General features: G+C 33.6%; 1 protein-coding gene and 1 pseudogene across 1 annotated transcript in view; one reads left to right on the top strand and one right to left on the bottom strand.

Annotated features, from left to right (window-relative positions):
- The window catches only part of LOC129254284 (importin-4-like), a 47,386-nt gene that overhangs the window by 26,309 nt on the left and 7,061 nt on the right, over positions 1–14,016 (bottom strand). The window contains exons 2-6 of the mRNA XM_064115687.1: positions 13,679–13,919; positions 8,199–8,285; positions 3,783–3,859; positions 2,918–2,959; positions 584–716 (exon numbers count right to left, since the gene is read on the bottom strand). Of these exons, the coding sequence (XP_063971757.1) occupies positions 584–716; positions 2,918–2,959; positions 3,783–3,859; positions 8,199–8,285; positions 13,679–13,744 (405 nt within the window). The 5' untranslated portion in view covers positions 13,745–13,919. The remainder of the gene's footprint in view (positions 1–583; positions 717–2,917; positions 2,960–3,782; positions 3,860–8,198; positions 8,286–13,678; positions 13,920–14,016) is intronic.
- LOC129255176 (small nucleolar RNA U3) lies at positions 4,864–4,900 on the top strand (annotated as a pseudogene).

Below are 14,016 nucleotides of genomic sequence, written 5' to 3' on the forward strand. Positions count from 1 at the left end.
CAGAATTCTGAAAGCAAAAGTGGGGCTGTGATGCAGGAAATAATTATGATATGAACGATCTTCTCGTATGGGTGAGCCCCCATGTTGATGCTGGTATCGGTACTTGCAATGAACACCGGTACCATATGTGTGTGTGTGTGAGGTGACTCGGAGAGTGGAAGTGGCCAATAATATCGGCAACTTGCAGATAAGTGACGAAGCGCTGATTTCCCATCATTTTTTACCAGTAATTCTTCGATATTTTTTGGTTCTTGACTCTTTCTTAAATACGCATATTAGAGATAGAAAGTAAGTTTGATTAAATTTTTTTTTTAATGATTTTTTTTTTTTTTTTTTTCCATCCGAAAATGGGGGGTGCGGTTAATACACGGGTGCGGTTAATACACCGTTACTTACGGTACTTTATTTCATAAACTGACCAAGTCATGGTCTCTTGAGAACATTACAGGCTGTCAAAAGAACAAGGAATCAGAGACAGAAAATTCCATAAAGGTCCCACATATAGGGGGGCAGACGCACATATTTTATGGAATTGCCCATATACTCATGAATATTCATAGAAGGGATAAGGTTTCATACGTACCTCCCTCTGTTGTGGGTTAGGATTGGTGGCACCTTCCTGAATGTATTGTAGAATCTCTGGCCATTTCTGATCAGCAAGCTCATAGCGTGCGATGGCCGCAGCCAGCTGTGCCACGCTATTACGAACGACTCTCCTACAAGCAACAAAACATAACCCAAGTAAAGTAAATATTCCACATAGCAAGCTACTTTAAAGGTCAAGTCCACCCCAGAAAAAATTTGATTTGAATAAATACAGAAAAATCAAACTAGCATAACACTGAAAATTTCATCAAAATCAGATTTAAAATAAGAAAGTTATGACATTTTAAAGTTTCATTTATTTTTCACAAAACAGTGATATGCACAACTCAGTGACATGCAAATGAGATGGTCAATGATGTCCATCACTCACTATTTCTTTTGTTTTTTATTGTTTGAATTATACAATATTTCATTTTTTACAGATTTGACAATAGGGACCAATTCGACTGAATCATATAGCTTTAAGCAATGCTAGTTCCAACTGTTCATGGAGGAATCAAGCATTTTTTCACTTGACAATGAGGAGAAAATTTGAATATTTCATATTTCATGTTATAGAATACAAAAGAAAAAGTGAGTGGATGACGTCATCAGTCTCCTCATTTGCATACCAACCAGGATGTGCGTATAACTGTTTTGTGAAATTAAGCAAAACTTTAAAATGTCATAACTTTCTTATTTTACATCCGATTTTGATGAAGTTTTCAGTGTTTTGCTTGTTGGATTTTTCTTTTTTTATTCAAATCAACTTTTTGTCAGGGGTGAACTTGTCCTTTAAAGCAAAGCCTACCCCAATAAAGGCAGTGCTGCATCAGCACGAGTTTGCTCAATCTCGAGATTTTAGCCCAATCAGCCCACTTCGTGATTAATCTCGAGATTCAAGAAACCCCGTCTCCACCATCACAAGAGTGATTAGAGCTCGAGCAAGGCATTGCTGCATTATGGTGTGACGCCATGAATAAATAATCTGCAACTGCAAATTAGCAGGATATTTTGTAAAATAGTGCGCTATTTTGCAAATAGCGTGCTAATTTGAAAACTCTGGCTGATGCAGACGGCCCTTAAGAAGTTGATTTGAGTTAATAGAATAAATTAAACAAGCAATACACTGAAAATTGTATAAAAAAATAAATGTAAAATAAGACTATATAAATTAAAAGCATATCCTGGTTGGTATGCAAAAGTGGGAACATCATGCATTCACTATTTTTCTTCAATCAGGAAATCTGACCATTTTATTTCTTTTGAGAAACAAAGTTTGTTCTGTCCATGAACAAGTAGCATTGCCATATTGTAGACTGTTCAATGAAGAGCCTATTGTAAAATCAGTGAAATTAATAAACAAATAAGCAAAAGTTCACCCCACAAAACCTTTATAAAATATTCAAAATTTCAAATATCACACCTTTTTTATTTTACATCCTATTTTAATTAAATTTTCAACCCCCCTCTATTTATTAAAACCAATTAAAAAATCCAGTCGTTAGAATAAGTTATTTGATTTAATACTGCTATGTCTAGCAAACTTTCAGGTTCTCAAAAAAAAAAAACTTTTCTGATAAGGCTACACACACTGCTCCCCAACATTTCACATCCTCCAACTTCATTTCAATACGTCTTAATCTTAACACTTCGAAATTGTCAATCCTACAGTGATTAACCTAGCCTTTTGAATGATGAGGAAGTATACTGCCAAAACACATGTACTTTAATATCAATCCCACCCAAATCTTGGCTAGACTCATTGTATGACAGCCTGATGGATTAGTTCAAGGCATGCACTGTTAAGAGTCTCATCTGCACCACATTTAATGATTCCGAAGTCTGGTTTCCAGGAATTCATTGAGGCACATTCTTCTAACAAGTGGAATGCCTCTCATAGTCTTGCCTGCATTACACTTTTTTTATTTAATCAAATCAAATCAAATCATTTGTGACATTAACAGTCATCTCATACAAAGTTCATTTGATTTGATTAAATATTTTCAAAACATTCATTAAATTTTAACCCTTCTGCTCTTAAGGTGAAAAATTACTTTAAGACAAAATTCAATCATGTGACTTTATTTCAAGACAAAAATGCGAAAGATATTCTCGGTACTAAGTAAGGCATTCAGAAATGCTTTAATCAAAGGGTTAAAAATCTTCTTTTTGCCATTATGACATTAATTTTAAGTTTAATTTAAAAAAGATTCCTCTATCATCATTTAATTATTCATATATAATAGATACAGTCCACATCACTCAGCAAAATATTACATTTTAATATAATTTTAATAGAATACAATTTTATTTCAAGTTTAATACTCACTCATTTTCATGCTGCAAAACTTGCAATGAAATTTGCTTCAGGCTGCAATGTAAATGATGCAAATTGAATTGTCAGTAAATTCAATAGAATTTTGATATGAAAGATACACTTTATATATCATCATTAGGATAGATTAGACTAAAGATATTGTGAAAAACATTTTCACACTTAAAAAAATATTGCATTGAGACATTTCTTAAAATACTCAATCATCACAGTGTTAAGCCATTGTTTCATTCATAATTGAACTTTTAACATATAAATTTTTCTTTTAATACTATTTCAATACCTGACATAAAGCGTCACCAGATAAAAAATCCTGGGGCGTTAAATAATTTCCAATTTCATCTCAGTAATAGATGTGTGGAATTTTAGACGGAAATGTTTCCTATAAACAGTTAAAATGAGGGATTAAATACTTGAATAATTTTATAATCAGTCTGAATTTATAGAAAATGTTTGGGATAACGATTTGAAGAAAATGAAAAAAAAAAACATTGGCGTTGGATTGTTTCAGAAAAACAGGCTACACAAGGATTAGTAACCTTCTGCACTTCACTCCAAATTATCAAGGAAATTCTTACTATCCTGCTGCAACATAATAATGGATGTCATTGATCAAAGAAAGAAAAACAAAACAAAAGATGTTGAGAATTAGTATCAGGATGACAACAAACTATAAAGTAGACACATCTCTGGGTCCTGTGACATGAAGCTTAAAGATCGATCACTGGGCTGGTTCGTATGATTGATCTTACACAATAATCAATGCAATCGATCGTAGCAGGCAGTGCCACGATCAATCACAAAGCTTCATGTTAAAGGGCCCCGAAACGCATTTTACTCCTCTATCAGGATATCCTACCTAATGTGGAAATCTGGAGAGAATTTTTTCCATCTTCGGACCAGCCGTCTCAGAAGCACAGCTGCAAATTGTCGAACCTGGATCCCCCCATGGGAAAGACAATAGAAAGCAGGAACAGGACTGATTAGTCTTGTACTTTCATACCTCCTCGTGATCATTTAAATCATGTGGAGAGTCAGGTGCAGATCCAGGATATTTCAAAGGGGGGGGGGCACTTTTATACAGGAAAATTTGACGAGCAAAAAAAAAGAGAGAAAAGGGTTTTCACTACAAAATGGAGGTCATTATGTCCAAGGAAAAATTTGACAAGCAAAAAAAAAAAAAGGCCTCACTTTTGTATGCAGGACATATTCCAATAAAAAATATTCTATGTTCCTCTCAAAGGGGGGGGGGGGGGGGCATGGGCCGGATGAGCCCCTACCGGGATTCGCCACTGTGGAGAGTGACCTCCACTCCTCTTTTTATAGGGATTTTTTAGCTTTAACCTGCAAGGCACAATGGGGTTCATTTGTAAAGTTTGTCCTGTTTTACTTACATGACAATGATGTGAGTTAACTGCACTACAGTCATTCATATTTATAGCATGTTTAAAAATTGAAAATTTGAACAGATGTGCAATGCTGTGTTGCATTTGCTAGTGAGAGTCCGGATAAGGGAAGCCCCCTCCCCAATTAGGCTGCTGGCTTATCAGGAATAGAAGAGATTGAGTATAATTAGGATAGATAATGAACCAACTAATGTAGCTGTATGTTTTGATGGTTACAGTAAAGTAATTGCATAATTCATTTCTAAAAAAATTAATTGAATTTGAATTAAATGTAAATAAAAAAGATGCTAGTGAGAGATCAGAAAAGGGAAGGCCCCTCCTCATATTGCAATGCATGCCTATCATAAATATACTCCAGGTTGAAATAATTGTATCTAAATAAATAGAGTAGGCCTACTGGTAAAATTCACTGAAGCAAAACGCTGAAAAATTCATCAGAATATCTGTAATGAAGTTATTGAATTCAGACTTTAGCAATATCTTTTTTTTAAACAGATATGCAAGCTGTAATAATAAGTGGGCTGAGAGATGTCAGATCATACTTCTAGGGATCATTTCTATAGTATGTATCATTCTCTTACGACACACACACACTAGTGTCCCCCTTTTCTTCTGTTTTTTACATAAAATCATAATTATTTCATATTTTGTGTGTATGATATGCCTCCCTTGAAACAAAATAAGTTACACCGATGCCAAAGATTATCTTACACATTAAATTAGTAGTCAATCCATTTTTTCCACTCTTCAATAACATCACTTCTTCTAATATACTAGACAGGAATAACTATCATTTCTGGGGATTTATTAAACAATGTCTGACATTTTACTGTACTGGTGAGTGGAGCCAACATAGTTCAGCGGAACAACCAATGTACAGAGGTTGAAGCTTTAGGTCTACTAATAATATACAAGAACAAGTTGAGATATGACATCATCAGTTTGCTCATTGCATATTCATGAAGGCATGCAGAGAAGTATTTTAATCCCTGTCGAATTTTGATGAAATTTTTGGTCATTTATTTGCCTTATTTTACTTCATCTGTTCAAATCATATTGTTTTCAGCATGGAGTACCCCTTTAATTTAGGCTACTGGCTTAGCATGGCATGATTGTCAGACACTTATTTTCAACAAACGATATTATCATGGTCTGAGTCTGCAACTAACTAGGATGGGGGAGGGAGAAAACAATGTATGTCTGATGAGTAACAGACCCACATGCACCCCATTAACAGGCTAATTCTTTGCACTTGGCTTCTGGTGCTTTTGTAACGGGTGATTAATGTCACTTTGAGTGGTTGTCAGAAAACATTTCCATTACGGTTATGACTCAAATGAAGACACTCAAAGGATATCATTGTGACTTTACTTAACCAAATTTCCTCTTTTCTTTCTGGCAGCAGAGAGCTGTTGTCATGTAAATTGTGTGAAAGTGTTATCGGTAATATACAGTAGAGATGTCCATAACTTTATTCTACATAAATGTCTATTTTATCATATAAAATGATTGTGAATTAATTTCTAGACCTGTACAGTAATTACAAAATACATAAAAGCCCATAATTATCATATAAAATGATTGTGAATTAATTTCTAGGTACTGTAAATACAAAATAAAACTTGACCTTAACTGTATTATATTGACTTGAAGATAATGATGGAAAAATAAAAACACAAAATATTCTATTCATACATGTACAAGTGACAAACAGAAATTTTGCCAATCATCAGAACTTTAAATAATGCTAATTGTTCATGAATAGTTATTGTTCATGAGTAGCATTTTTTTTAGAATTTTAATTCAAATTCAATTCAGATTTGTAAAATAACAAATTATGCAAAACACTAACCACCAAAAAACCTCGCAATCTTCCCTTTCACAATCTATGAAATTAAAGAACAAAGCTTTTCACAAAAATATGATTTTTTTTTTTAAATTCAGATACCCCCCCTCCCGACGAGTGACTTATTTGGAATCCTGTCTTCAAATTATTTTTGCTTGTTCACACGTAAATAATCTAAGTTATACCATATGAAAGAAGAGATTCTAAGCTTTATATTGATAGGTCAGTTGTCTATTATATTTGTTATTAAGTTATGATAAATCATCTATAATTCGTGGTTTCATTTTTTTTTATGGGACGCACTGTATATCACAAATCATACTAATTCAACTGAACAGATTATGACCAAAGAAATCATGTAAGCATGCCACTTTATGATGAAAACCCTGACAATTAGTTCAAGACAAATAATCTGAGCGCTGGGCCCCAAGAGAGAAAATGGCAACTGGGTCAACGTGAGGGAGGGGGAAAACACTGGTTAATCCGATCCATGTGGTAACAGGAGAAAAGTTTATGAAGTCATCAAAAATAAAGGTTTCGCAACCTGCCTTGCCAAGCTCAGACGGCTTAAAGGCAGAATCAGGGATATGTATACAAGTGAAAAGCAAGAGATACTAAGCATATCTAGACTGACTCGATAGCACACTCACCACAATAGAATACCCATAAATTTAGGAGAACTTGTTCAAGTCTCAAATTATTTTCAGCATAGTTTGACCTCGTCGAAAACAGCCGTTTTAAAATTTTTTGTACAAGCTTCATACAGGTGGTTTGAATAAAAATGTATAAAACGGCTGTTTTCGACTCGCCGTACGGCCGCCATAGAGCAAATGTGACCGAGGTATTACTGATTTGGTCTGATTCCAAACTGCTAGCTTTCTACAGCCCATGCACCCAACTGCTCATTAGGATGAGAAAATTATGTAATTTGCTTCCAAACTATGGGAATACCAGCAACCAAATTCCTGTGAAAGTTGTTGTAACACTAATAGTATCTTCTTTGAGAAAAATTACAATTATCTTTCATACTGGCAAAAATACCTGGTACATGTACTTTCCTGATCGGGATAGATCAGGGTAAATGTCCAATCGGAGAATAAGAATTCTCGAACTTTGTGTCTCTCTAAATAGGGCTACTGTAAATATTTTCAAAATTACTATTCAAAATATAACACTGGTATATGTACATGTTAGTCCTCAGGAGGAGGGGGGCCGGGAGGAGGGCCTGGTGGGGACCAGACACAACCATATTGCTGCTTACATTTCCAACCTGATAAATACATTGAACAGGGTGGTCTTTGCTGGTTGGTGGGTGGAATTCATGTGACAATTTTAATGCTGAGGAGGTAAAAAAATGCCAGAAATCAGAATAAAAATAGTTTATAATTAAGGAAAATTTCTTAGTTGTTGCATTTTGGCATTTAATGTACCCCCCGCCTATATTAGGAGTATTTTTTTGGGGGGGTGGGCGAATCATTTGGTAAATGTTTGGAAATCAATGTATTGAAAAGGGTATAAATTTTACCAATCAAATAAATTCTGAGTCTTTTATTGATACAGATGAGTCCCCATAGTCACATAGCATTTTTTATAAAGCTTGGAAGAATTTATGGTAAAATCAGGGACATGGAATTTGAAGAAATATGAAATAATGCAAAAAAAAAGATAATTACCTTTTAAGTATATTATTCCCTCTCATATTAACAGAGAAAACAGGATAGTTAAGGTTGCTTCAAATTCAAACGAGAAAATGTTACTATAAGTAAACAAAACACAAAACTTTCCTTTTTAGTAAAGGAAAGCAAGATTTTCAAGACTGGCATTGCAGAAATGCTAGTTTTATCAACTTTCCCCCCTTTTTTGGGCTCTGATCAGTGATACCTTTAACCGATTGTAGCATACAAGATTAATGTTTTCCCTTAAATCTTCATGTATGTGAACATCTCATGTCTATGAAGTTTGTGGGAAAGACAGGAAGAATGGCGGAAGGAAAGGAGAAGGTTAGCAAAGGGCTAAATTATACCTGTGGGTTTTGAGACGTCGTAAGGACAGAACATAGCTCTGGCACAACGCCAGGGCTCTTCAAAGCTTGCTTCAGTTCTTCTGTGCCCTGCAGTGGGGGAAGGAGAAGGAAGATGAGGAGGAGGAGAGGAGGGGCAGAGGAAGATGGGAGGGGAGAAGGAAGGGTTGAGGAAGACATAAGGGGAGGGAACGGGGATGAGGGAGAGGGGGATGGGAGGAGGAAGAAGGTGAAGAGGAAAAGTGAAAAACAAAAAGAGAAGGAAATGGCAGGAAAAAAAAACAAAGTTGACAAATAGAAAACAAGGAAAGAGATATGAGAAAAAAAGAGGATATGAAAATAAAAAAGAGCAAGGTGGAAGAGATAGGGAAGGAAACAAAGAAAGAAAATTAAAAAGAAAGGGAGAAAGAATGAGAGAGACAGAGAGAGAGAGAGCAAGAAAGAAAGAAAGAAAGAAAGAAAAAAAGAAAGAGAGAAAGAGAGAAGAAAGAGAGAAAGAAAAAGAAAGTAAGAAAGAAAGAAAGAGAGAAAGAAAGAAAGAGAGAAAGAAAGAGAGAAAGAAAGAGAGGAAGAAAGAAAGTAAAAAAGAAAAAAAGAAAGTAAGAAAGAAAGAGAGAAAGAGAGAAAGAAAGAGAGAAGGAAAGAAAATGAGTAAGCGATGCAGCACATCGAAATGGGGTGGGGGAGGGATTGAATCAGAAAACAAAAACATGGTAAATTAAAAAGGGAATGAGGTAGCATGTGGAAATAATGAAATTGAACATTTAAAAAAAAATACTCAGATCACTGCAAAGGAAATTTAGAAAGATGACGAAAAAAGTTATGGGTAATGCCAAGTACAGTTTTTGTAGTGAAAAAAATATAATTATCGATTATCAGTAAGCAAATTAGAATCATAAAATGTGATCATTTTTATTGCACCTTTCACACATTTTGTTTTATGACATCTATAGTTTTTCAAACATTTCATTTTTTCACATTATAATTTAAGCTTTGAAACAGAACTTTAGATTAATAAAATAATAAAATGAAAGGGAAATATGGTTGAAACAAAACAGGATGGAAACATATGTTCGTAATCAGGTGTGGATTCATGGGTTACTTCCTCTTTCTTAATGATTTTCCTTTAAAAAACTAAGTACAAGTCAGTGAAATTGCAATAAAAATTGTAATAAGTGGAAAAGATCAAGGCATTCAACACCTAACAATCTCTCAAGTTACATCTCTAACTTTCCATAAAAGTTCCATATACTGAGGACCATTGGAATTCAACAAAAAACAAATTGCCATAATAAAGCTTGAAATATAGAATGTGAGTCTGAATAAATTCATGAAAATCAATTATGTACACAAAAAACAAAATTTAAATATGAAATGTTTCAGAAAGTGAAACTGAATATTCTGTATTCACAATCACAGCTATTAAGTTTGAAAAAAAAAATAGACCACTTCAGATCTATACATCTCATTGGATGAAAAATTAAAACTTTCACCATATTTTCTGCTATTTTCATATTTTCAAAACCAAATCTCTATTCATAACTGCTTCAACGAATGTCTGCTTCTCTGATCATAGGAATCAAAGTTCGAGAGTTCATATATATTTAAGTACAAAAATAAAAAGCATATCAATAACAAACAAGCGAACTTATCTGGAATACATATAGGAATACATGAATCCCCCAAACCAGTAGTGAGAAAATATGTTTGATGATAAAAAGGGTTTGGTGAACATAATTGAATATACATGTAATTAGGTGAAATCATAAAATACATTGATGGAAGGTGTTGGAGATAATAAAAAAACAACAACAAGATAAGAAAACAAGTTTAAAGGAAGGGTGGATACAACTTCTAGATCAAATTTAAAATCATTAACAAGTCCACCCAACCAAAAGCTGATTTGAATACAAAAAAGAGAAATTAAATACCGGGTATGCTTAACACTGAAAATTTCATAAAAATCGGATATAAAGTAGGAAAGTTACTATGACATTTTAAAGTTTCGCTTATTTTTACAAGACAGTTATATTCACATCCTAGTCGGTATGCAAATGAGGGGACTAATGACATCACCCACTCACTATTTCTTTTGTATTTTATTACTTGAAATATGACATATTCTTATTTCCCCTCATTGTGAACAAGTTTAAGTCCTCCCTGAACAAGTGGGATTACCATTGTTTTAAGATTTTGTGGTTCAGTCAAGTTCATCTTTATTGTAAAATCTGTAAAAATTGAAATATTGTATAATGCGGACATTAAAAAAACAAAAGAAATAGCGAGGGACATCATCTACTCTCTCATGTCTCTGAGTTGTGCATAACTGTTTTTTGAAAAAATAAGCAAAACTTAAAAATGTCATAACTTTTTTTATTTTACATCCAACTTTGATAAAATTTTCAGCTTTCTGCTTCTATGATTTTTCTCATTGATTCAAATCAACATTTTCTGGGGTAGAGTTGACCTTTAAGGGGCATCCCCCTCTCCTTATATCATCTCTCTTCTCCAACATCATTTTATCATCGTTCATAAATTTATTACTTTAAAGGTGATCAGATCATCCTCAGGTTGTCTATCAAAACAAAACAATGAACCAATGAAGTTTCTCAGTTAGTTTCACATATCAATATACATGTAGAATGAAAAGTTACTTAGGAAAAGTCCACCCCAAAAAAAACTTTAAAAAAAGAAAAAATCCAACAAGTGTAACACTGAAAATGTTAACAAAATCATATGTAAGATAACAAAATTTTGACATTTTTAAGCTTCCCTTGATTTCACAAAAAAAATTATATGCACATCCTGCCAATGAGAAGACTGATGACATCACCCACTCACTACTTCTTTTGTACATGCATAATGATGCATTTTATTTATTATATGAAATATGTAATATTCTAATTTTCTCCTCATTGTCATGTGATTATGTGAAACAAAGCTTTACTCCAGAGCTGTTAGCATGTGGTATTACCATTTATGGTTCAGTCGAGTTGAACCTTATTGTCAAATTTCAAATCTGTAAAAAATGAAATATTTTACAATTCAAACAATAAAAAACAAAAGAAGTAGTGAGTGCCAGACATCATCGACTCTCATTTGCATGTCATTGAGTTTTGTGAAAAATATGAAAAACTTAAAAATATCATAACTTTCCTATTTTACATCCGATCGTAATGAAATTTTCAGTGTTGGTCGCATTTCATAAGTTGGGTATGCAAAAAGGGTGGCGGATGAACAAATAATAAATTGTACCTACATCACAGCCCCATGGCCAAATTTGTTGTGTAAGGTCTCATTTTTGGAGCTAGAACTATAGGCTAAATAGTAAATATATTACTACAAATTAGATCAATACAATATCAGCAACAAAAACTATAGCACATTAAGTTTGAAGTTAAGGGGTGGCAGAGCCGGTGGATGCGGTGAATGATAATATTGTTGTAATGTGATGCTTAACGCATCATTTTTGTTCATTTACAGCATTTTCATTAGTTAAATGTCACTACTTAAACAAACTAAAGTTCAAATTTAATGTCAAAACAAACTTTTGAAACTACTGTATTTCAATGTCCCTATACAGTTAAATTATTAATGATGTTCCTAATAAATACACTCGATTAAGTAGGAAAAGTTTATCCAATATATACATTCAATAACCCTTTTTTCCCTAATTTCTTTTAATTTCAATATTGATTGAGTCTAATTTCACTTTAGAATTATTTTAAAGACTCTGGGCATCACTTTTTTAAGTTGAAGTACATTCATAAAAAAAGATATAGGCATGCAGGTAAATTATGTTAAGTTAATTAACTTAAATAACAACTAAAACATGCATTATTGTGCCATGATACATTCTATTATGTCATAATATGTACAATTGTACATGTACATGTATACTGACTGTCAGACTCATATTTCTAGCCAGTTTAAATTATGCAAATTTGACAACTTTGAAAACATTCCAGAATTAGCTACATGTACATGTGCATTTTAGCTCCAATCTGCAACCTATCTACCGGTAATTAGTAAATCCTATCTAATTAGTAAATTTTAGGAAAATATTGTTAACTATTTAATTTATAAACTTAATTTATACTATTTTAAAGTCTTGTATCATTAAAAAAACAACATTTTTTTCTATTCACGGTGTAGTGAATTTGCAAGGCATGTGAGGGTGAGCTGAGAGTCACTTTTTTGGAAAAAATTGCAAAATTAAACATTGTTAAAATTAGATGTAATTAATATGCATGCAATAACAGATTACCACTTTTTTGTTATGGATGTATTAAGCATTGATGTTCAAATAATACAACTGCAAAATAACATCGGTATAACAATAACAATAACAATAACAAAATACTAGGGTGATCCAATGTAGCATTAATTTTTTACACCATTTTTTGTGCAGAAAGTCCAATTTGAGAAAAATGCATTTAAAAATTCAAATTTACATTGACATCAATGTATTAGATATAAAATGAGTCATTTTAAGAAAAATAAAGGTATTTTAGGATAAAATCCTCCTTCAATATTTGAAGAATGGTAATACCTAAAAAATAACTTTTTCGACCATTTTTACCCTGTTCGCAAAATTGGACCACTTTATGACATGCGACCTGTTATGCTTGTTTGATTTTTCTCTATTCAAAATTATATCAATCTGTGATGGACTTGACCTTCAAAAAAGCATTCACATTTATTGTGAGTAGCCTTTATTTTGATCCCCAACCCACCCCTCAGTAGAATAAGAGAAAAATCTTCCTGCAATCAATATTGTTCAGTTACAATGTATTTTCAATGAATCCAGAACATAGTCGTAGATACTGCTCGTACTGTGGAGATCTGAAGAAAAAGAAAGTAGGGCCTAACTCTCTCACCCAAATTTCAACAAAGAAGTTTCATCAGGAATTTAGATCTAAACATTAAACACCTTTGGCAAAGCTAAAATATAAATAAAAAAACATTATTTCAAGATTAATTTTTAATCAACATCACCACCCAGTGTTGGTAAAAAATAAATTGTTAAACATGACTAGCACTATACAAATAGCTCCATGGTATAGGCATATCCACCACCAGCACCATCTGCATTATCAATATCATCACCATCACCATTATGATTTATCATCATCATCGTCATCACATCATCATTCATCTGTTCATATTTATGACATCATCGTCATCATCATCAACATCCTCATCATCACCACCGCCATCACCATCACCATCATCATTCAGTCACAGAAGCAAAATCAGCTGTACTTGGTCTCACTCTCAGACATACTCATAGTTCAGTCTCAGCCTCGGCTTCTGCTGCAAATCATCATGCAAAAAAAGCCAAAATCAGCAGATCAGGATTCAGGCCAGGCCAGGGCCAGGGATATGGCCTGTGTCAGTCTGAGCTGCTGAGTCTGAGCAATTTTGGCAAAGGCGTATTACTAATTTTAGCCGTTGCTTGCCAGTGGCAGTGTAGTCCTTACCTGTTGTATTACCACATTGTCAGGCACAAGAAGTTTCAGAAGAATTTGTTCAAGCGCTGATGACATTTTCCCAGGCTAAGCTCCGTCCTTCCCTGACACAAACTCAAGTCTACTCTAAAATCTAATGCCAATGCACTTCCTACGATTACGGTGCGCTCCCAACCCCGTCTTCTGCCAATTCTCCACGTAAAATGAATGAAAGTGTGCATGCATGGCACGGGTGTGATGAGTAAGTTAGACTCTTCAAAGAAAAAATGAGAAACCGGAACTTATTTGCACATGCACTGTGTAAGTGTAAAGCAAGCGACAAACAATAAAACAACTGGTAACACATCTAC

This window comes from Lytechinus pictus, chromosome 2 (assembly GCF_037042905.1).
Source record: "Lytechinus pictus isolate F3 Inbred chromosome 2, Lp3.0, whole genome shotgun sequence".
NCBI lineage: Eukaryota > Metazoa > Echinodermata > Echinoidea > Temnopleuroida > Toxopneustidae > Lytechinus > Lytechinus pictus.